The following is a 25,157-nucleotide window of genomic DNA, read 5'->3' as shown; positions in this document are numbered from 1 at the left end:
ATTTCTACAGTGTCTGCAAATTAGTTGTTTTAGCAGTCATTATATTAGGCTAATTATAAAGTATTGATTAGCAGCATTACTTGTTTAATTGTTATAAATTGAAATTGGATTGGAAAAAGTATAAAAGTTGATTGAAATATTGTTGGATTTTGCTTCTAACTTTGAGGTGGAACAGCTATGGACTCCATACAGAGTTGGCCTCCATCCAACCATCATCACCACTCCTGTCCCTGAACAAGAAATTGTCTCCTCGTTCCTGCCACCACCTTGTGGCTTGACACCCTGCGACAACACCGACATCATCTTTGGCTACAACAGTAACTGGCAGCTCCGTACCCCAAAGCGAATCCGCTACCGTATTGTCAACCTCTCGGATGACGATGGTAAAAACCCCACCGTGTCACAGGCCCAGATCCAGCTCCAGCACCGGGCTCTGACAGAGGCCTTCCAACCTTACAACATCACCCTTGATGTGAGCGTGCACAACGTCAGAAACTCCAGCCTCCAACAGCGGTTTATCCTAAGCAACTGTCGGATTGGGAAAATTGGGAACCGCCAGTGTGACCCTGAGTGCGACCACCCAAGGACAGGCCATGATGGAGGGGACTGCCTGAGACTGGGGCCCTGCTACAACTGGAAGAGACAGGATGGAGTTTGTAACATGGAGTGCAACAGTATACACTATGACTACGATGATGGAGACTGCTGCGACCCAGAGGTCACTGACGTCCTCAAGACCTGCTTCGATCCTGAGTCCCCTGACAGGTGAGGTTAAAAGTCATGTCATTCTCACCACTCGGCTGTTCTGAGTTTCTATATTTGGCTGGACCAGAGCAAAAGGGGGGCCAGCCCAGAGACGGCATGGAGACAGTACAATACCTGATGTTGACCTTGACGAAATGAATCTGAAAACCTACTGCTGTGAGAAACGGAGTCAGTTGTTACGAACTATAACAGTCCAGCAAAGAGCAGAGTAGGTGTAAAACTGTTCTGCATGTGAGGCATGAGGGAGAGCGCACAGATAAAGCATCCCAAATAACAATCACCCTGACAAAACACTCCAGACAGAGTAGGTCATAAAAAAACAAGAGACGTCTCACAAATAGGAATGAATGAAAGAGCAGGGGGAGTTAAAAGATCATTAGTATAGTTATATAATTATTAATAGAATAAGTTCTCTTTGAAATTCAACATCAAGATATAAGTGGACAATTGTGCTCTTGCTCTCTTGCTGTTAAGATACTGTGAATGAAGATGGAGCCAATGGAAGACTTTTAATGTGGCACATGTGCAGGAAGTGTTGGGTTTCAGTAGCAGTACTGTAGCTTAACTGTGATCTCAAAAAATGGCAACATGGATAATAAAAGTTAAGTTGCATTTATGAGAGGGTAAATTAGAAACAAAGGCCTAGTTTACTTTCCACTTGAGATAAGTAATAATAACAACACGTTTTCAGGATACTCAAAGACACTAAAAACAATAAATAAGGGACTTAATCCTCTATTTGAGATTTATGGTAATTTATGGTCATCCAAATTGTAGTTATTATTATATTATATATTGCAGTGTCAATAGTGAAATTAAAACATGAATGAAAAAGACACATTATTATTTTAGTAAATTGCTTTCACTAGAAGGTTGTTGCTAGTCACAACATTTTATTAAATATATAGTGTATAGTGGATATCCTGATCGATTTATATTAAGACAGGAGGAAAATATAAAATGCTACATGGTAGGAGAGACACAGTAGAGAAAGCACCAGGGGGATAAATATTTCATTCAGTGAGGACAACATGTTTTTCCAGAGGCAAGAAGTCTCTGAGCATAAATGGCCACTAATAAGACTATTTCTCCCCATGAGGTGAATATCTGCCTTAACACGCTGCAGTGCTTCTGCAGGGCTGTGTAGCAAACAGCTCAACATGCTCCGTGTACAAATTGGTACTCTCACTTTCCCCAGTGGTTTTAGAGAGAGCTCTGAGAAGCAGGGATGGTGGGTTAAGAGGCCAAAGTACACACTTATTTTTACTAAACAACTCGAGCGGCAGCCCGCGGCCTTCCATTTGGTCTGACAGACAGGCTCATGCAGAGTTCCAAATAGCTTGCATGAAGTCTCGCCATGAAGTCGTCGGCCCAGGTTCTTAAAGACCTGATCCTTAATCCAAATATAAACCACAAGCTTTACACTGGGCCACTGGGAAACATGTGAACTGCAGCTATTTTTTAAAGTGATAGATTTAGCGCTTGATGTCTGGAATAGGCAGTGTGACGGCTTAACACGGGGATGTATTAATGTTTTTTATAAATCAGAAGAATAGCTATTTTTTCCATTTATATTTCGGTCAAATGAACCTCCCTTTAGCAATTTACAATATCTGTTATTACAACTCCTCGTTCCAAGTCCCAACCATATAACTAAAGCAAAGATACAAAATTTCCATCTTCATATCTCTCTATGATTTAACACTTATTCAGATTAAAAGCCAGCTTAATAAAAAAGTGCACTATGTATTAAAGTAATCATTGACACCATACATATGTATGGCTTCTTTTGGAATAAAAGAATAATATAATGTAAAATATGAAGTTATAGTCTAGGTCAGAAACAAAATGAATGGTAAATGGTAAACGGTTGATTCAAAATCACAAAGCACAATGACTTTGGCATTTTATTAAAGACAAACACCTGATTCCTCTAGTTTCAAATTGTGTTTATTATTAGCAAACAAAAGAAACTGAAGGAAACACTGTGGTAACAAGCATAAAAAAGGGTATGAGAAGGCATACAACATACTATGAATGATGGACTATGATTAAAGGACAGACAGGGGAAACGTTTATTTAACAGGATGAAAATAGTGTTAAGTGAATACATGATAAAATAAGTTACAGAAGGTTATTGATATTTTCATACTGACCAATTAGAACCTGGTGCCAATGTAAGTGTTTCTACTGATTTAACTACATTTTCCAGAGTTTGTTGCTTCTTCACTTTCCTTTGAAAATAAGGTGCCCTTGAGCAAGGCACTTAACACGACACATGGTTTGTGTGTGTGGCCAACACACAAAGACAAGGTGAACTGGACAGCTCCAACAGTAGGAGACTGTGTACTGTGCAGATCTCGGGTGTGAATTTGTGCAGCTGTGTGAATATGAAACAGGCTGTTGCTAAAAAAGAACATGGTGCTTGGTTGACTCTCCCTGGAAGACGCAGGTAAAGTTAGGTAAAAGCTTTTTTTTTTTTTTAAACTTGGCTTGCATGTGTGTGGTCTCATTGCTTGGCCATATGCAGGAGGTTCTTTAAGTGTTTCATGAGTAAATGTTAATTTATGTTGCCCTGTCGAAGAGCTTGATGGGGTGGACACTGTGAGGCAGACAGGAAAAAATATGGTTTGGTAGTTGTTATGGTCAGATGTTCCCTCTTCTCAGTTTGAGTTCTCTACCCCGCAGAGAGGAGATGGACACTAATGAAAAAGTTGGACAGCAGACAGCCCTCTGCTCTGTTGTTTTGCACAAACAGGGGACTGGTCCTTTGGCCTCAATTATATAAAATGCTCAGTGATTTATTTTAGATTTCATTTGATGGTTATTGCAAAGCATCTCCCAAATGATATCCACCATATTTACCTGATAATTGGAATCTGTTTTAGTGTGGTATATCAGAGTGAATTGGAGAGATCAATGTAATGTCTTGGTGTTGATATGAACATGCTTTTTCAAATCACGGCTCTGGATTTGATCTGGTTTTGTGCAGAATTTTTTTTGAATGAGAGACGTTCATAAATAAGGCCTCTGCTGTTCGGATTCTGAAAGTAAAACTCAAAAGTCACAGTATGTGCGCACTTCTACCCAATGATGTAACGCCCGCCAGAGTTCCTGTCTATAAAGCCCCTGACCCTCCACTAAAAACAACATGAACAGCCAATACACAGGAGACCAGAGTGTCGTAAAAACTGGACACAGAGGACTAACACAAGTGTAGGTCTTCTGGAAAGGTCCTGACCCCAGCTTGTTGAAATTGCTTATGTGTGTGAGTGCTTCGACATGCTGGCATGCATGTGTGTACGTGTGTCCCTGGATCCCAACTTGCAACTTGCTCAGAGAATTAATGTGAGGATGACATTTTTCTGGCATTTGTGGAGCACAGAACTTTTTTATGTTTGGGATCTGGGTTTTTGATATCCCCCTCCCCCCAAGCTCTTGAGCTCTTGGCCAGGTATTCAGATTGTGCGACCCTATATGTGTGCAGCTGCTGCTGGCCAATCCAGGACCAGAGGGTTTTTCAGCCAGCTGCTGTCACGACACAAATTTGTTGTTGAGAGCCAGTTCTAGAGCAATGGCCAGGTACACTGGAGATTCTGGCATTACAATAAAGAAAAGGGAGTGGGAAGGGGAAATACGAACAGAGAGAGAGAGAGGCAAGGGTGGAGAGGGAGTGATGGGGTGGTGGGGGACATCATGTCCATTAATGCTGAGACACATTGGCTAGCGTTTTTTGGTTAATACATCCTGGACAGTGCACTTGTGTGCAAAGCGTGCCAGGTAACTCCCCTGGAAGAACAGTCCTTTTCCAACCATGATGCTTTACGTGCACGTGGATCTCAAGTTTTATTCTGGTCAAATTTTATTGTGGTCATGTTTTATTCAGTAATAAAAACATAGCAGGCAGTGTTTCCCAGAACAGTGAAAGCAGCTCTACATCTGAATGAGATTGTTGATTCTGTCTCACATGTGATCCACCGATGTTTCCAGCCTTATGCTTTCTATGCTAGTGAGCGTGTGCCACAGCATGTCCACTTGCAAGGCCAAAATATTATAACTGACCCTTCTCTAAACCCCACTCCCTTAGTTACTGTCGTTATGCCTGTCTAGCTTTCTGTTGGGATGGCACATATTCAGTTTACAAGGATAGCAGTGGTACAATTATCATCACAGGCCTTACTCATTTTTGAAATAACGGGTCTTTGATTTCAAACAAAAGCCAAAAGCAGCTTCTCAGATCCTACTGATTTTGCCAGCTGATTTGATCGCTTTCAAACATGAACACAGTTAAAAGGTATTAAATATGATATGAACATACACTGTACATATGAATATAATAATAATAAGAAAAAAAAATAGCTCTTAACACTTTAGCACTTTAACACTTTTCAATACAGTTAACAAAATGCTTTCCATCAATTCCCATTATACATGAGTTTACAGCAATATATGAAACATAAACAAGGCCATATACAAATAAAGGAAAAATAAACATCACACAGTAAAAGCATTTTCTTAAAATAAAAATGTGTCTTAAGAAGTAAAATAAAACTGGGGACAGACTCTGGTAGATTGTTCCAGAGTGTGGGGGCCCTGACAGCTAAGGCCCTGTCTCCTTTGGTTTTTTGCCTAGGTCTAGGAATGGCTAGCAATGCTCTATCAGAGGGTCTTAGTCTGTGTCCCAGGCTCATAGGGGGATAAAAGCTCAGAGACATAGGAAAGTAGCTTGCTAGAGTGTAAAATTCCCTGAATACGATAGTGAGCTAACGTTACTGTTAATGCTGATAACGGCTAGGATCGGCTTCCTCACAGTGAGGAAATACTGTGCATCAGCTATCATGAACAAGGCTTTCTTTATTCTTTTTTACAAAGAAGATCTGTGACCCCACAAAATAATGTAGTATGAAATGCTCCTTGGGTGTCGAAGTAATGCTAGGTTAGGTTACTGACAGACCACAATGTTCAATCCATACCTTTAATTTTGGTTTTATGTTTTTGGTTGTGAAAAGGCAAAAACAATGACCGTCCACCAAACTCTTTAGATACAGAGTATCACTCTTACTACACTCACTACAGCCCAATGCACACTGCTTGAAGTTACTGAGAAAGCTTGACAGGCCTGCCATGCCTAGTTACGGTTGCTAAGCTAGAATTGGACAGGTGCTGTTCTGTTGGTTTGGCGTTGACCCGGCTCTCCAAATTTAAAACTCGGTTGCATGCAACGCAACTACTTTGTTGTGGGTGAGTGGTTCTCGGTATGTGCTGGCTCCTGCACTGAAGCACTCTGTGCTCATGCAATGAAAGTAACTTTTAATACATTACCTGAGTGCTGGTGTCTTCTCCTAGCACTGTATTCATCAAGACCTGTAGATCAACTGTTTGGATAGAAGTTGCTGCGTATTTACTTTATTTCAGCACGTAACATTGTACAAAAGCAAGTGAGGTGCTCAGTAAAATATATTTTGTGTTTCACTGCCGTTGGTGTGTGTCTTCTGATTCTTGAAGGTTCAAAGTAGCTAACTTGTCAACAATAATATTTAAAGTAGACACACATCTACAGTTTTATATGGTGACAGTGCTAGTGCTGACTCTGCTGTTGATTCACACAGTGAACTTGCCCACAAATGGTAATTTTGTTAATTCATAACCATGGTTTTCACTTCAATCATGTAGAGTCATTTATTTATTGCCAGGTTGGCATTAGGCTTCCATTGAGGCATCCTCTGAGTCTCAGAAGTTGAAGAGTCAACTCTTTAGTGGTCAACTTTCTGTCACTTGTAATTGCGCAGCCTAAGGTGATGGGATACTGCATGCAGCCTCGGCTGAACTCAGCTTCAGTTATGTAGTGAGAGGAGGGTTTCCCTTAAGCATCTTAAATCTTAAACCTCATTTAGTCAGGCAAAGTGCCTGAGAAAACACATTCTTATTTACAGTGCAACACATGCACTCAGGGAGGGATTGCATTAGGGGGAGGATTACACACATGCAGGGCTCTTGGCTGCTGAGCAACACCTTTGGACCAATTTGCTGGTGAAGTGCCTCACTTAATGGTACTCTCACAGTAGTGTATGGGAGGATAGGGATTACTGCTTTCTTATTTCATCCATCTATATTTTTCCCAGCTGAAAGCTGAGATGTTACGGTCAAAAGCTCACCTGTCTATCCTCCAGGCTCTTGGAACAATATAAGCAGCACTGAGCCAAAGCTAAAGAGTATTTTTAATGAGAAATTATATAAATTATATCACTGATGGAAAGAAAATGAGCACTTTAAACCTTTTAAGATTAAAGCATGATTAAGTAATGTTACTAAATGTATCCCTACAGCTGAGCTTAATCGAAACCATAACCCTTAACTTCTTTTTAAGAAATGTACATAGTGATGTAGGTAAAGATTAAAGCATGTCTTTATATAATTTTAACAGCCCCTCAGCTGAACTTCAATCACATAAAACCTTAACTCCCTGCTTGAGAAATACAACATGAAACAATTATCCATTACGTTATAACCATCAAAACACACTGAAATCCAAAGCTTTGCCTGTGCAAGAAGAAAAGGAAAACAAGACTTCACAAACAAAATGTATTGCTGATTTGACTCAATACTAATGCACCAGTGGAAGACTTAGCAGCGTTGATATTACCCTGTACATAAAGCAGATAGAAGGAAGTGCATGCACACAGATACACACAGTTAACGTCTTTGCATCCAGTAATATTAGAGGTTTGTTTGTAGCTTGTTTTCCCCTGCTAATTATTGGCAAGTTACTTCTTTTTTTTTTTGTTCTCTCTCTGTACGGTAAAGACTTTTGCAACACAGCGTCCACAGAATGTATTTGAAACATTTTCAGTTCTTTATGTATTTGTGACGCCCAGAGTGAATTTGCATCTTTGCGTCTAAACACACCATAACAGTAACCACATATTCATCTGCTCTGCAAGTTCTGGCTTTCCAGTTAGCCCACTATCTTCATTTACCAAGGAAACAAGGAAAATAGTTGTGTTTAGCTCAAAAGAGTAGGTTCAATATTACTCAAAGTTCAGAGCTTCTACAAGGATGTACTCTTGCAATGTGCAACGTATGATTTTGGATTCACTTTTTTAGCTCAGTTTACTTTCATGAATGCTAATGGCATAGATAATTTATAAATTACATTCAAATTCAGTTTTAACTGTAAGGTCTACCAGACCTTTACATTTACTACAACTTATAATGATTATATTAATGTGGTAATATTTTCATGTTTTCTCTTTTTCCTTTTCTTCAGGGCCTATATGAGTGTGAAAGAGTTAAAGGAGGAGCTGCACCTGAGCGGCACTGACGCACTCAATGTTTTCTTTGCCAGCAACTCAGTCCGTGAAGAGCTGGCAGGAGCTGCAACCTGGCCATGGGCAAAAGAGGCTCTTACCCACCAAGGTAAGTCAAGTTACTCTTAAATATATATAAATGCCATCTCTCCATGTCTGTTGCTGCATCTTTATTCCCAATTTTCTTAGGTTTCTTCCTTTTTCTTCTCTCCCCTTTACCAGTTTTGTTTTTCTTCTTTCTTTTATCCTGTTTCTCTATTTTTCCTTTTATTCATCCCTCCATCTCTTCCATTGCCCCTCCATCCTTTGCAATTGGAGCTGGCAGAGATTCCCGGCACATTGCCTCTTTCCGCTTCCAATCATTAGGCCCCTTTCCACTGGAACAGGCTAATCAACCCAACAGCAACCAAACAAACAAAGGGCAGTGTGGGCTCTGTACCATTGTTGCCACCCATGCCCACTTGCCAGCTGTTCTTTATTTATTTATGCACTTTTTTTCTTCTTGTGCTGGTACAAAGTAGTGCATGGACTGAAAAGTAGGAGACACAGAATCCACATGTCCGTGTGAAATGCTGCTGCTACTTCATAGACTTAATGCTTTTTTAGAGGAGCGCTGGAGGTGGTGGCACATCCTAATTAAGAGCAGAGGAAATAGAAGTTCAAAGACATACTTCTGCTTCTCCTCTTCTCTGCCTTTATCATCAACAATAATACTCTGTAGCTTTAACAACACAACTCAATTGATAATGCCGTAATTCAAATCATAACAGATTGATTCAATGAAAATAATTGTTAGCTGTCGCCTTCAAAGCAAGAGTTAAGTTTTATGTCTACAATATAGACATCAAATTAGCTGTCACAAATTATTTCAGCTGTCATTTATATCTAAAACATTAGCATGAGATTGTGCCAAAGTGCTCAGACAGCAAAATCAAAAAACAACAACTGCATAAAAGTTTATATTTGCACCAGCATTTTGCCCCACGACCCTGTACGCAGGATAAGCGGTTGACGATGGATGGATGGATGGATGGATGGACCAGCATTTAGCAGATAATTGGAATAAGACACCATTGATTATTAAAAATGGATGCATTCACATTAAACAGACCTTTCTGCCATTTGTTTTTTGAATTGAATTTCCATGCAGTCAACATTTAAAATATAAGTGATTCAAATGATGATGATTCAAATAGGGAACTTTACTTTGACACGACCAGTCATAGTCACTTTTGAATTAATCTGTTTAAGTTAGTTGACGACTAAATGTCTCCCACATGACATTTGTTTCAGTTGCTCAGCATCTGTCCCTCTTTAAAAACAAGTTAGTGGATGACAACTCGTCTCCGGAGGCCCTGTTGTTTAGTGTCTTTGTATTTAATGTCTTCATTGTTCAATGTCTTCACCAATGAACACACTGTTTCTAATTAGAAAACCAATAACTGTAATGTCTGTCCATGATTCTACGATTATCAGCATGCTGCAGAATCTGCATCTCCACTTTAAGGCCTTTTTAGGAAGAATTCACCATAGCCCCAAAACCGTAGCTGATTTTAAAATTGCTGTCTTTGAATCACTGATGATGATTTGTATTTTAATACATTTTAGTCTTTCATTTTGTAATTAAATTTGTTTAATTAAATCCACAAATGAATCTACATTTAAAATAAAAAAGGATGTACATGGGCAAAAATACATTAAGAAACCATTGAAAACAATCCTGCATCCAGATCGACATCAAACACTGAAGAAGAGCTTTCAGCATATTAGTACACAGTCAGACTTATAGAATTATCTGCATTATTAGAAAAGTAATTGAGTGTGTTTATGGACACGTAGAGATGGTACTTTTCCAATACATTCAGTCCTTTTGTCGGCCCGCTAAAAAAATTTATATAGAAAGCAACTTTTCCACGTTCTATGAAGGATTCGTGATCAGATGGCAGACTTGATTTTCCTTCTGTTCTCTAATTATGATCTTTCTGTCTGCATCCAGCCTGCCATTTACACTTTGCTTACATTCTGCACGCTCATGTAGTCTAGTAGTTAGCTAGTAATAATTCAATGAGTTGAATGACATTTTTATATTATTTATATTATGTGTTATTTAATTGGGAAAGTGGGCCAAAATGGTAAAAATAAACAGTTTTTGCAAAGCATTCTCATATATTCAAAGCAAGCAAAAATGGCCCATATCAATCTGTTTTTTGTCCTAAAGTTTTACTTAATTTCTAACTGGTTTTAAATGTCACAGTTTTTACTAACATGGTCTGTTGCTCTTTTGGAAATGCCAGCTTTCTGTCGTAGCAGAGAGTAAAACTAGACATGAACAAACACAAAACTGGTAGCGCAGTTGTTTTGATGGGTGCTTCTAAAATCTTATCAAAAAACTATTTTACCTGGGTAATAGATCTGAACACGGTTTCATTTTTTTTACATACAGAACAGCAGCTGAATCTAGCGGTTTCCTGTTATTTATTGTCTTGCCAAAGGTCACTAAACAATCACCTGTTGAAGGAAAGTTTAGTCATTTAAATCTTGTCAAAGTGGTGGAATGAGGTGTTACAGTCTTGAAAGAGAGCACAAATATATTTACCTTGACTCACTGTCTTATCAAAAGATAACAATCTAGATAGTAAAATTACATGACACATACTGTTTATATTTTGCCCTCAGGTGGCATGGTGCTGAACCCATCCTACTTTGGTACCATGGGCCACCACAACACCATGATCCATGAGATGGGCCACATCTTGGGACTGTACCATGTCTTCAAGGGGGTGAGCGAGCGGGACTCCTGTGATGACCCATGTCAGGTGGGACTGTTAAATCTTTCCCTTGTAATGATACTTAATGCAACTTTTTGTGTCACAAGGTTTCTGATGAAAAAATGTATTAATGTTTATTGTTGTGCATCATACAATATACTTTATGAGTGTATTTCTTCAACCATTAAGTCTATGCTTGCAATGTATTTTACATGAATATTTTGATATTTTTAAATCTTTAAAATATTTATGTTAAGAAAAGAATAAGAGGAGGTCTGTGTACTTCTTCTTCTGCTGTCTGTGAAGTGTAGACATGCCTACCTGGGAAGAGCCTGTCTTCCTTCTTCTCTTCCAGTAGCTCTGTCATGTGCACTTGCAGGAGACCACCCCATCCATGGAGACAGGAGATCTGTGCGCTGACACGGCACCGACACCCAAATCTAAAGCCTGCCACGATCCCGGAGCGGTCAATGATACCTGTGGAGTCACCACATACCAGGACACACCTTATAGCAATTACATGAGTTACACAGGTGCAGTGAGGAAACATTCTTTACTTTGCTTACTTGTAATTAACAGCAGACATATTGTGAGACATGTTGAAAAGAACGAATGACCTACTGGACAAGTCAATTACTTAGCCTTGTAGAATATCTACTGTGCATTATTCAAATAGAGATGATAGAGGGCATTAAAAAAGACATACTGTGTAACATCCTACTGCATAATTAAAAAAAGAGTTTTTGTGAGTAAGACAGCGGGAATACAAACACATGGTTACAACAGCCGGTCATTAGTCATTAATCCGCAAGTTGTTAATTTTAAAAAGGGGCAGAGGTACTTCTGAAAAAGTAATCTACCTCCTGACATTTCTAATACACAGCCACACAAGCAAGGCTTACGCTACATGTACATACAAATAGTTTACATTACTTTTAAAATTTGTTTTATGTGGCTAATTTGAGCTAATTTCAGCATTTATAATGTGCTTTCCATAAATAATAACATTAATAATAGTATGATTTTTTTTCTCACAATGTGTAAATTTAAATATTTCAGAGGTCAGTGTGTTTACTATTCGGTGTTATCATGCTTTAAATCAGATCAATGAGGGAATGCCTTATTTTCGCATCTGAATGACAACATGCACGATGTTCACCACGTGACCTGTGTGTCACTGTATCTTTATAGCAGAATGGTGTGACTGTTTTAGTCATTTTTATTCAAAATAATTCTGTAAGTCCTGAAAGCTGCCTGATATACCCATATTTAGATTCATGCAATCTGAAAATGTTCATTAAGAACACATTGCTGTTGGGTTCACTGGGTGTTATCTCACCTCCTGTCGTCAGATGTTTGCAGTAAACTGAATTATTTCCAACCATGGGATTCGATTTGAAGGTAGATGGAGTGTTTAAACCTCAGCCATGATAATTAACTGGGCTTTTTCTTTTCATTGCACCACATCAGATGACAACTGCACCAACCATTTCACTCCCAACCAAGTGGCCCGGATGCACTGTTATCTTGACTTGGTCTACCAGAAGTGGCTGACGGATTGGCAGCCTGCCCCTATCCCTCTGGCCCCCATTGTGACAGGCCATAAGCCGGATTCTGTTTCTATCTATTGGCTGCCACCTATAAGAGGACCACTTTATCAGAGGTACAGTTGCATGGGTTCTTACTCTTAATTATTTATGGGATAAAGGAAAACACCAGCTTGAGATTAGTCCTGTTGTCTGCACTTGTCTCCTTGTTTAAAAGGTAATTTTCCCACAATCTTGACCCTAACTATGGAGAAAGAATGCATAACTAAACTGCTCAAATACATTTAAAGATTTTAAAAACCCATATGAACCCAAAAGATCAAAAATATGTTCACCTGGTCCTATGACTGCTTTAGTAATGACAAGATGGGGATAAATGGCATTTATAGCATCAATCAGACACGCAGTGCTTAATTAATGATTAATTAATGCACTTGACATGCGTGACAACATTACCAGCAATGTGTTGCATGTTTGTCTCTTTACCCTGATGCAAGCAGACAAATGAATGACAAGGTACATGTTGCCACATATGCACTGCTTTTCCAAATGAAGCCAGGCTAGACCTGAGTCTGCTGAGACAATGTCGCATTAAGTGGTTCCTTGTCAACATGTAAAGTTAAAGATTTGTGGGCAGACTTTACTATATAAATTATGACGTATAACGCCTGGTGATTAAAAACATATTCAGGCTGCTAACGAGAGCAGTGAGTGGAGTTATTGCCTGGCTATACCCTCCAGTATCTTTTTAATTGGTCCTGTTTGTGTTTTGTATTTATCAGTACATGATGACCACATGAACAATGAAAAATGGTCACGTAATACTTACTGACTTAATGAGTTTAAACATTACCTTAACAAAAAACAACCGACAGGTGTGCAATGATGGATTACGGGATTCTCAACATAAACACCTGGTTGTACCTAAAACTTTTGGACAAAGACGGCTGCATTTCTTGGCCTAATTTGGAGTGTTTGAAATGATATAGACATGGTTCACCATTGTAATGTATTCAGGTACTGTTGGGACTGTAGCCTCAAATAAACTCCTGATCAAATTGAAGGTCATCTTTTGACTACCAACTGCAACTGGTTTCTATAGACTTTTCCTGTGTGTCTGCCCGTGTTCTTGGACTTTGTCAGCTTCCTTGCTTTGTGCATCTAGACTGAAAAGCAAAGCAAGTTTGTCCAACATTACTGTAGATCTGGTCTTAATAGAGACATATTTACCTTGTTGTGACAAACGAAACACAGAGTGTGTATTTCATAATCAGGAACTGTGTTTCCTTTTCCCGCCAGCTCCTCCGTCCATGTGCCCGGTGTCGACTGTGGAGACTGTGAGAAAGACAGTGTTTTCCACCAGTACGCCCACGAGGCTACCTCACCTCGCATCTGTGACACGTCAGGCTACTGGACACCTGAAGAGGCAGTTGGTCAGTCAGAAATCACTGTGTGTGTGTGTGTGCGTGTGTTGCATATGTGCGTCTAAAAGAATGATGAATATTTATATATTTTTACTAACAAAAATAAGACTAGTTTTTCAGAATACTAACCTTTTACTTGTTACAACATATATAGTCCCCTTCTAAATGCACCCCTTTCTCAAATCAGTGTCAATATTAACAGAACTGAATAAGAGAGATTGTTGGAGCTACATGTAAAGCTGCGACACAATTTTTCACACTTTTTCACCATGACAGTGTTTTTTTAGTGATTAATTCCTTGGTCAAAATAGGTTAAATAGGTTTCTACTATGGGAATTTATTTAAATAAATTTATTTTATTTAAATAAATAATGGCCAAGTTGAACTGAAAATCAGTAGTAGTAAGGAGGCAAATTTTTCTTCCTCCTAAAACTGAGCGTTGACTAAGTTTAGTTCTCCCGCTACACTCTTCTCTGTCAACAGTTATTGACAGTGAGTAGCGGTTTCAGGTCTGAGTTTGTGTCCTTGAGTTCTCCTCTTGTTTCCACAACCCCCTCCCCTCGAAACACACACACACACCCACACACACACACACACACACACACACCCCCACACACATACACATCTCTTCCCTGTAAATTTCAGGTGCGTGCAAGGCTAATGGCTCCTGGAAGAGGAAAAAGCAGAAAATCATTAAATGATAATTGCCCTCACTACAGACCTCTCTCTGTCTCTGTCTTGTTTTAGCCAAAGCGAGAACAAGGATTATTAGGCAAAGCGTCTACTCTGGGTAATGTTTGGATGCTGTTCAAACATTGAAACGCCGTCATAAACAAAAAAGCCAAAAAAGTGTAGATTGTAGCACTGTACTTTGTAAGCACATGGTCCTTGTTATTAACCCCGCCAAGGAAGTTATGTTTTCAGTGCCGTTTGTTTGTTTGTCTGTCAGCAGGATAACGGAAAAACAACTGACCCGATTTTAATTTAGCATGAGCCAAGAGAGACTCCATTACATTTTGGAGCAGATCCGAATCACTGGGCGGATACACAAATTATTTTTAATTTTGTTAACATTGTGAGATAGGTCACTTGTAACACTTGTATCTAGGGCGAAATTAATTGAATTTGTCGTGCATGCGTAATTAAAATGAATGCTGTACCGCATCTACACAACAACAACAAAACACAACAGCATCACTCTAAAAACAAATGCAGTTGATAAATAAGCAATCTTTTATCTTCATGAAATACATAATAAATGCACAGCTGAGATGATGAGGTTTCAGGTAGGCACAACCATATTTTAACGCCTGTAATTTTATTAGTTTTGGAAATATGTCCACACATATATAGCGGTCGCTCTTGCAGATTTGCACATCATAGAAGACTGGACTAAATGGCCTTGGCAGATGTCTTCTATCTTCTAGATGCTATCATGACATGTACCCTACAAGGGAAAGAATCAAGAAAGAAAAAATGAACACAAGGAAGCAAAGAGAAAGAAAGAGTTATACAGAAAAAAAGAATGACATACTGTCTGAACACAGTAACGCTTTCCTTCTCTTCAGTGGAAACTCTATCCAAATATGTGGAAATCCTATGCTGGAATTTATGCTTTGAAAACAAGCGGCAATGAGGAACAGGGGGGATTACGGCTCCCTCTCTTTCGCTGTGGGATCATAATGATGATAAAGAGTCAATTACAGTCTTACTCTAAACAGTGGTATGCACACAGCTGAGGAGACAGCCAGTCTGCTGGCTTCCTTGGCTCCCTTTTCACTCTTTCCCACTTCTAAAGATGATGATGCACAGGGTCACTTTGTCAGCCAACGGAGATGGGCAATATCGCCTTCAGCAGGGAAAGGGAGAGGGGAAATTGGACTAATTCAATGTGGATATCACAGCTGGCAACACAAAACATATATTTAATGGCAAAACACTGGCTAGCAAAATTGTCATTTTACATCTCCTCAAACTAATGCCTATGCCACAATCTTGAATGGTTTAAATTTTCAGGCGGAGGGAAAACACCAAACAGCTTCATGAGCCTGAACTCCTGTTGAGAAGGATTAAAGTATTTTAAGCTGCATTAAGCATTAAAGTGGTTTAATATATTAAATGAGAACATTTAAAGTAGGTGCATCGTGTTGTTTATTTTACCGCAATTAATGATGGGGGGTAGAAAAGTCCATACCCGTGCAGGTGAATGAAAATCCAATATCCCTTTCTAAGCCGACTGATGGATGAAGATGGAAATGTACAATACTTGTGGAGTATAAGAGTTGTGGCTGCAGAGCAGAAATAATAATATATGTAGTAGTATAGAGAAAGAATGAACAACAAAGATATTGACCATATTGTTTAACGAAGCATTAAACATAACAAAAATTGACAATGCTTACACTTAACTTCAAATATGTACAGAAATTATATAAACCACTAGTTATACGAATATAAAAATAATATAATAGCATAAAGAAAACATCTGGACAAGAATAAAAAATGTGATAACAATGCAGAATTTATATTTATATAGTGCATATTTGCTTCAGGGCCAAAAGAGGATATACAGGAAGTGTTCACGTATGCACACTTTTTGTTTTATACAGTACTGTTATACTGTATACAGTTTACAGGAAACATATTATTTGTAAAGGTTGTGAAGATTTACATTTCTTGTACTTCACCATGTGAAAAGTGTTGTCCTTGCTCATTATATTTTATTATTATATGGCACATAGAACTGTGTGTCATAAACATTAACTGATAAAGAGAAAACTGCTATTTTTGTAGATAAGATGTACAAGAAGCCCATAAAAAGATGTCTGGGACAGTTGATATATACAGTCTAATGTTGGTGATATATTAATATAATAATTAGACAATAATAATTATTAAAACAATAATTAGATCCATGACTATTCTGTTGTGTGAGTCAACAACCTTTTTTCATAAAAGTATCAAAATACTTTGTTTCTAATGATTCAGGGATGTAAGCAATTATCCACATACTTGATCATCCATTTGTCTAATCTTAAAGCTGCAATAATATAATTTTTGGCCACTTGGGGGTAGTAGGACAAGAAACAAAACAACATTAACAAATAATCATCTGCTAAAGTGTTGTGGCAAACATGTTAGCAAACAGTTGCATATTTAAACATCTTGCAGACAACATCATCATCCCGTTGAAGCAATGTTTGTGTCAACCTGACACAATAGAGTAGGGTTGTGTGCAGGAAACTAAAAGATCAATCCAGCATAGTACAAAGCCCTCTGTAGAGCTGCACGGAGCTGCAGAGGTGGGGGGGTGATTCTCTGTGGCTTTGTCAGTATGAGCGACATCTTTCACATTGCACAAAGTCATTTAAGTCAAGTGTGGCAGAATTGGCTATAAGTAATGTATTTTCAGACTCATGACTGCGACTCAATAGTTGTGGTGCCAAGTTTCACCTCTGATCTTACTGTATATCCCATAAGCTGTTTATATGACCATACCTCCACAATCAATTCCACCTGCAGTGGGCAGTAGTTCTAGTTCCCCTTTGAGGGAACTCTAACTGCGTCGGTGACGACACTATGGGAACGCCTCTGGGCTGGCAGGGCTAAATTATGAATGAAACTACTCCAATCCTATTGGTGTTGCTAGAACGGTAGCGTGTGACGGCGTAACCGGAGGCGTATATAAGCACGCCGGCACACAAGACACATTAGCTTCTTTCTATTCAGCAGGCACTCTGAGTATGTTTGGAAGCTCCACTATCGAGAAAGTTGTTGTCTTACCTCGAAGTCCTGACGAAGCAGTAGAGACCATGTCTGGTAATCATTTCCGACTATGTGTTTTTCCATGCCCACGCTACATCGTGGCTGGGAAGACTCATGAGATGTATGTTTCCTGTCTGGGTATGTCGCACGCCCAGGCAGTTCTCGAGGGGGCTGCCTGCGTGGCGAGGCCCGGTCCCTAAGGGTGCTGAGGTCTCGTGCGGCTCTCTTTTCGGAAGATGGTCGCGGCGGCTACAGTCATGGGGATCGCAGCGTGATATCTCCGAGAGCGTCGGGACGGCTGAGGCCTTTTTCCGGTCCTCGTCTGCTGACTCCGCCTCCTCTCTTCCCCCATTCGGGAGCCCGTTTCTCGGCTTCTGCCGCCCGAGGTATGAGTCTGGAGAGGCTTGCACAGTCTGATTCTGAGGAGCGATGTATGTCCCTGGGACCCAGAATCAGGGAGCAGACCTACTGTCGAGACAGGGGCTGAGGCCCGAGGAATGGAGACTCCACCCCAAGGTGGTGGAGTTATTATACGAAAAGTTTGGCCCATAGAAGTGGACTTGTTTGCGTCTCGAGAGACTACGCACTGGGGACAGTGAGAGGGAGAACCACAAGTTCTCCCTCTCATAGCCCCACTAGGGCTGGATGCCATGGTGCAGACGTGGCCGAGGCCACGTTTGTACACTTTTCCCCCAGTCGCTCTATTCCCGGGGGTTCTGGAGCGGGTATGTCAGGACGGCGTCAGCCTACATCTAGTAGCCCCATTTTGGCTGGCATGAGTGTGGTTCTCGGATTTAATATCGCTCCTGGAGGGCCCGCCCTGGCAGGTCCCTCTGAGGAGAGACCTGCTGTCCCAGGCGGAGGGCCGGATCTTTCATCCGCACCCCGCCCTGTGGCAGCTGTGGGTCTGGCCCCTGAGGGGGCGCAGTTCCTGGAGGCGGGCCTAACGGCAGGAGAGGTCGAGACACTACTCAGCTCTAGAGCCCCATCCACGAGAGGGATGTACGGCCTGAAGTGGAATGTGTTCACCACCTGGTGTAGAGAACGGGCGGTGGACCCAGTTACGTGCTCGGTAATTATGATACTTGAGTTTCTCCAGCACCGTTTCTCTGCGGGCCTCTTCTCGTCCACGCTCAAAGTCTATGTGGCTGCCATTGCAGCATTCTACGCACCTCTGAGTGATGGGCCCTTGGCTTCCACTGGTCGTGCGCTTCCTCTGTGGAGCCCGGAGGATGAAACCCGTGACTCATTCAAGGGTTCCTACCTGGGACCTGGCAGTGGTTCTCGAAGCGCTGGCTGAGGCCCCCTTCGAACCCCTGGAGTCGGCAAGGGGATCTCCAGGCACTTTCGGTTTCTCCCCGATGCCTGGAGTTTGCCCCGGGGAGGGTCAGGGCCATCCTGCACCCTTGTCCAGGCTATGTCCCTAATGTTCCGTCCAGTTTGGCAGGGTCCACAGTGCTGCAGGCGTTTCATCCCCCACCTCATGTGACGGCGGAGGACAGGAGATTTCATCTGCTCTGCCCTGTCAGAGTGCTGAGTATTTACACTCTGAGGTCTTCCCGGTGGAGGAAAGCAGACCAGTTGCTGGTGTGTTCCAGGTCCCCCGAGGCTGGGCTCCCCGCTTCTAAACACACCATCAGCAACTGGATCAGACTATTTCCCTGGCCTATCAGGTGCGCGGTTTGCCTTCACCTATGGCTGTAACGGCGCACTCTACTCGAGGCAGTCTAGGACCTTCCTTCTGCACCCGGCACCCGTGCGCTTTCCCCCTAGTCGTGCCGTCAGATTCTGCACGCTGGGGGCAGGTGGGGTTTTGGCGCGGCCTAAGTGGGTATCCCCTCGAAGGGGAACGTCTCGGGTTACGTATGTAACCCTTGTTCCCCGAGAAGGGGAACGAGACACTGCGTCGGTCCGCCACACCTCACCCCGCCTGGAGTGTCTTGCTTCATATAAAAAGGGCTAATGTGTCCTGTGTGCCGGCGTGCTTATATACGCCTCCGGTTACGCCGTCACACGCTACCATTCTAGCAACACTAATAGGATTGGAGTAGTTTCATTCATAATTCGGCCCTGCCACACCCAGAGGCAGTGTTGTCACCGACGCAGTGTCTCGTTCCCCTTCTTGGGGAACAAGGGTTACATACGTAACCCGAGACGTTCTCTTTCAGCATTGGAGATACTTCATATTTGAGATTCTTCAGCTAATAATTAGTATATTAGACAAAAGTTTGAATCTAGAAGATTGTATTCAAATATCTAGTACTTCAATACTTGAGAAAATGTAAGAAGCTACGAAATGGCAACAGCCTACAGAATTTACTGTTTACAGTTCTGGTTCATTTACAGTAAATTGGCCTATTTAGGCCAATCTTGACGTCACTTACCTGGCCTTCTTTGTCTTTCTGACAGCTTGGCGATCCGCTGTGCTTCCACACATGGCTGAACATAGTGGGTGTGAAATATGTAACACCTCATTAACATCCTGATTTTTTTTTGGCTTTCACCTGGGACACTGATAATAACGCTACCATAATGTGATTCAGTTGTGCTAATCACTAACACTGTAACAATTAACAACTAATTTTGTCTGGTGTAAAGGAGTTACTACTGCATTTTTGAATGTGGGCCATGTTTTCAGTAAGGGGGGTGACTCGTAACTTTCTCAACTGGAAAATTCTGCTCCCTCTTGTTACCAACGAGCGTGAGTTTGCTGATAGTTGTTTAGTTGTTTAAAGAATTACTGAGAAATTTGTGAAATTGGTCACTACTATATAGTGGACAAGACACATTGAGGACAAGGACACCACAAAAATCTATTTCAGAAAAACATCCCGACTGTAGGTTTTATTTATTAGGACTAAAACTCAACTCAGATTTGATTGGTAGTGTCATTTCCCTGGCAACATAAGGAAACCATCCCACAGCTGTAATCATATTCAAATATTGCAAAATATTTTATAGTAAGAAGCTGATTGGGACAACATGTTTCCAGGGCCATGCAATGTGATAACATATTTTGACATAGACAATGTGCTTATAAATTTATCAGAACATTTAATGAAATATCCATTAGATAGGTAGCAAGTGGTAGAGTTATCACTAAAATCTGATACACGGGTTAATGTTAGACTGCCACACACATTTAGACACAGAGCCTGTATATGCATATGACCTGTTCAGTTCAACAGCCGGGCTTGGCTTGCCTCTTTTTCACCGTACACACACATGGAAAAACATGCACACACTCACAGAAGGTGCAAATGACAGCTGGTGCTTAAGACCAAGCCATTAGCCGATATAGTGTTGTATGTGTGTGCATGTGTCCTGCCAGTGACAAAGGTATACACTCGTGCCTTAGCCTGTACAGTTCAGCAACAGCCCTTTACTGCTGGACAATGAGCAGCTCCACTCGAGATAACAACAGTAGATGTTAAAAGAGGTGACAGTGTTCCTCACATATTCTTCCCAGACTTACGCAGCAGGTTCAGAAGCAAAGCCAAGTCCAGTGTGTACAACCAATTAGGTGTGAGAGGGGTTCATCTTAATGTCTGGATAAATGAAATATCAGTCAATGACACTATCACTGGCATTATTTTTTTATTTTGCTGCAGCTCCTCACACTTAATAATCATTGTCATGACTGATTCAGGATTATGATTGGACAATACACGGCGTGTTCCCAGCCTTAGGGTTATGGAATGGATGTAGTCATTGATGGTCCCTGAAATACAAAAAGACAAACTTGTGTGTGTCTGTGTGATTTAACTGAACCCCAGGCCCACCTGATGTGGAGCAGCCCTGTGAACCCAGTCTCCAGGCCTGGAGTCCGGAGCTCAGTCTTTATGACACAAATGTGACCTCACCATGTCCCGACACGGAGGGCTGCACCCTCACACTGAGGTTCCTCCACCCTGTCGTTCCACACACACTTACCATTTGGGTTACCTACATCTCCTCCAGTAAGTGTCAATCTATAACATTTTATTTTATCATCAGTTTAGTCTGTCAGATATGCGAAACGATGTGAGACTGGAAGTATAGACAATGTGTGGTGAGGCTTATTAAGCAATGCATAGACAAACAGGGACAAAACTTGTCTCCATCCAAACCTCGCTTTGAGAACCGTAATAGGAATTGATCAAACCTTTGCCCCAAACTCTTGAAATAGAAAGAGGTTCTGCTGTAAATTAATCTAAGTAGGCTGCTTTTAAATCCAGCAACAGGTACTTGGGGATCCTTCTGTGCTATGAAGATCCAGCCATAATCACAAAATCTGAATTCTGGCTTAGTTAGCAAAAGTGAGAAGATTTAAACTGATGAATGTATCCAGCAAGTGTAGGAATTTTAAGTTTTGTGATTAGATGTTCCTTAAGCTAAATATGATCCTTTGGCCTCACATCTGACAGATGTCCTAAAGTTCTTATGTATGCAGTCCTGAACCATTTCAAGGCAGTTGCTTATTGTACTGAAATTCAACCAGCCACGCACCATTGTTTATGAATACAGAAACAAGTTTTCTTCCAAAAGCATTGCCACCAGAAACAACCCTTGCTACTCTGTTAATTGTAAATTACATTTGGACAGTGAAGTAGAAAAATATTGGCAGAAATAAGAGTTGAAATATTTAGCCTATCTGTATTTCCCTGTCACAGACAACCCAGCTATAGCCAACATAGAGCTGACAACAGATAAGGGGAAAATCATTAACCTTGGACCCCAGCATGTCTTCTGCGACATGCCCCTCACCTTGCACATTGACACCAACAACGCTGCCATCACCGCCATAAAACTCTGCACCTTCGACGAGAAGATGGAGATCGATGCTGCCATGTTGTCGTCAGGCCCCGGCAGCCCTCTGTGCGCCGGCTGCCAACCTCTGCTTTACAGGATTCATCGGCAGCCTCCCTTCGCCAGCAAATCTCCGTCACCTCAGACCCTGCAGACATTCACTGACAGGTAGACGTTGTGTTTGTAGAGGCATTTGCTTCATTTAAGTTTTAGCTAAGATTACCCTATAGACATGTTTTAAGTGTTATTTTGCAATAAGAATTCCATCAATTTACTCTCAGACCACTAAGGTCCATCTGAAGAATGAACTCAAAACGGGAACTGGGTCAACAGGCAACAATTTTGTGCTATATTATGTGTGGTACAAAGTGCCGCATCAACCCGTAATGTGTTTATAGAGACGTTCTTCATCAGGCAAAGATTTGCTTTACAGGAGGTATCCGTGCTGTGAAATGGGAATTGACAGGTGTGTTGTTTTTCCTTCTAAACCACCTTAAAATACCCAGAACTCCACCTGTGGCAAGTTCCTGAGTTTGGTTTTCTCCCAGGTGCAGATGAATATTTACAACATGGAGGCTGTGCCAACTAGTAATGCTGGGCCCGCACACACAAACACACATATCCACACTGCCTTGTTAGACAAAAGTAGATAGGGCCAACATAAGTTCCACAGCATACCTCTGTCTCTGTGTGTGTCCTCAGATCTGCTAATCCACAGATATCTGTCTCTCAAAAGTGTTTGTGTCTGGATCTGCTTGAAAAGCTCAGAACACAAATGTTTCCAGCATGGGGATGCCGAGCTGTGGCTACTGATCCAAATCTGTTTCAACAAGCATATACTCAATCAAAAGCATGCTGAAGTTTTGGGGCTAAGTTGAATCAGTTTGTCTTGTACTGTGGGGTGTCCAAATGATTACTGGAATCCAACTGTAAACCCACAAGCCAGTATTTCTATCTCACCAAATAGCAGCCCTCCAAAAAAATACCCTAAATCTCTCTACTCTTGTTCTTTTCTGATATAACTTTTCTGAGAACCAGCCAGAATACGACAGTTGTGTCACATGATTGCAGATCATTTGGGGCCGATTTCAAATGCTGTGGCAGTGACACACTGAATTTCTGAGAAGCTGTTGCTGTTTTACAGAACACAGCGGATGTTAGGTGGACACAGCTTCAAAAACAGTTTATTTTTCAGGGAACACGTCTTCTATGTTACACAAGCTGTGTCTAAGTGCAAAAAGATGTAAGAACCAGTGGGGATTGAGGTATGTGGGACTGCGTAGGGCAGAGAGGGGTTGATGTGAGGAGAAGAGAGTGTTTCAGTGCAATGAGTTTGGAAAAGAAGGGAGAGGGAGCAAGGGAGGACGGGATAATGGAGAGAAGAGACTAAAAAGAAGAGAGCGTCAAAGGGAATTGGAAAAGATGTTGATAAGCATACACGCGAGAGAAAAATAAACAAGGTGTGGGAGGAAGAGAAATTAAACATAAAGCTGAAGATACTGAAGGTGAGGGAAGAAGAAGCGGGGGGTGCAGAAGGGTGAGAGGACAGAGGGAGACAACAGCACAGCATAACTGCAAAGCAAGCAGAGGCATATTTTTTCCTTTTTTTGACTATGAACCAAATGTGAGCAGCAGAGGCCATAAACACCAGTGACCGCTTGGATCTGGTCCTTAGCCGTTTCCTGCTGCTGAACTTGCACCATGGTTAGCACAGGCTGACGCAGAAGAACACAGACAGCAAAAGGAGTGGGGACAAGTAGGACTGCTCAATTAATCAAAAGATTTCATGTTAAAATGTTACTATGCAGTGAGATTACATCTTGTTGTCTGAAAAGTGTTTCAGACATCATTGTTAATCAGGTATCCAGGGATTGTACATTGAAGTCATTTTTGACCCACTGAATGAACTTTGCTGTAGAAATAAAACAAAGCTGAGAAGGGAAATCAATCTTTTGGCTTCAGTGAGGAAGGTTAGAATCGGGTTCTGCTCGTTAAGAACTAGTCCAGAAGGAAATCTCACGTGTTTACATTTGGTCCAGATGGCCACACTGGAAGTCAAAGTCTTTTCTCCCTTACCTGACCCCAACCGATGCCCTAACCCCAACCTTGGGGTGTGACTGGAAACACCATTTTTACGGGAGGGACACGCTATTTGAAGGGGGAACAGACTTTACAGATGCAGTAATGTTAAAATATGGGGATAACGGTACCGATTTTCAGACAGGAAGACATTCACATTGTCGCACTTATTTGTTTGCATGACAGTGTCACAAATCAGAGAGAATCTCAAACCCTAGCTTACTCTTACCTTCACACAGCTGGACAATCACGTAGTGAGGTGGGTGTGAATGTCATGCTGATGCTTTCGGAAAGTTAGAGAAATGGTCAAACAAATCTGATGTTGGAAAGGTGTGGGGGTAGGGGGTTTCCGAAGCTACTGACTATCCAATGTGACCATTCAAGTGCTTGTCAAATGGTTAAACAGCCTCTGAAACCCCCTGACCCACATCTTTCTGACATTGGAACGGGCTGCGTCTGACAATTTTTGTCACTTTCCTAAGCGAACAATCACGCCCACTTCATGCAGCATTAACCAGGTGTGGGGAGGAGAGAAAGTATGCAGCATTTGAACTTTTTCATTCGTTCCACAACTGTTTCCGTAGCTTTTTTTGTGCACAACTAAGTGCAACACCATGAATGCCTTTGAAGAAAGATTATTATCTACATTTGTAGATTGTAGATTCTTTCCCCTCTCTTTGACAGCACCCACCTTAAAAAGTACCACAAGGGAAA

At 41.2% G+C, this 25,157-nt stretch overlaps 1 protein-coding gene and 1 long non-coding RNA gene across 2 annotated transcripts in view; one reads left to right on the top strand and one right to left on the bottom strand.

Moving 5' to 3' along the window:
- Nucleotides 1–25,157, top strand: part of pappa2 (pappalysin 2) — a 71,584-nt gene that overhangs the window by 7,443 nt on the left and 38,984 nt on the right. Inside the window, exons 4-11 of the mRNA XM_038718850.1 lie at nucleotides 167–765; nucleotides 8,033–8,181; nucleotides 10,749–10,888; nucleotides 11,220–11,373; nucleotides 12,311–12,503; nucleotides 13,687–13,820; nucleotides 21,353–21,535; nucleotides 22,229–22,532. Coding sequence (XP_038574778.1) covers nucleotides 167–765; nucleotides 8,033–8,181; nucleotides 10,749–10,888; nucleotides 11,220–11,373; nucleotides 12,311–12,503; nucleotides 13,687–13,820; nucleotides 21,353–21,535; nucleotides 22,229–22,532 — 1,856 coding nt within the window. The remainder of the gene's footprint in view (nucleotides 1–166; nucleotides 766–8,032; nucleotides 8,182–10,748; nucleotides 10,889–11,219; nucleotides 11,374–12,310; nucleotides 12,504–13,686; nucleotides 13,821–21,352; nucleotides 21,536–22,228; nucleotides 22,533–25,157) is intronic.
- LOC119902570 lies at nucleotides 21,159–22,392 on the bottom strand. Its single transcript, XR_005444340.1, has 2 exons — nucleotides 22,323–22,392; nucleotides 21,159–21,297 (listed from the first exon to the last, which is right to left on the bottom strand). It is a non-coding gene; the product is annotated as an uncharacterized LOC119902570 (long non-coding RNA).

This window comes from Micropterus salmoides, unplaced genomic scaffold, assembly GCF_014851395.1.
Source record: "Micropterus salmoides isolate LMB-PRFRI ecotype aquatic unplaced genomic scaffold, ASM1485139v1 Ms_hic_scaffold_14, whole genome shotgun sequence".
Taxonomy (NCBI): domain Eukaryota; kingdom Metazoa; phylum Chordata; class Actinopteri; order Centrarchiformes; family Centrarchidae; genus Micropterus; species Micropterus salmoides.
The sequence above is the reverse complement of the archived record's forward strand: the minus strand, read 5'-3'. Positions and strand labels throughout refer to the sequence as shown.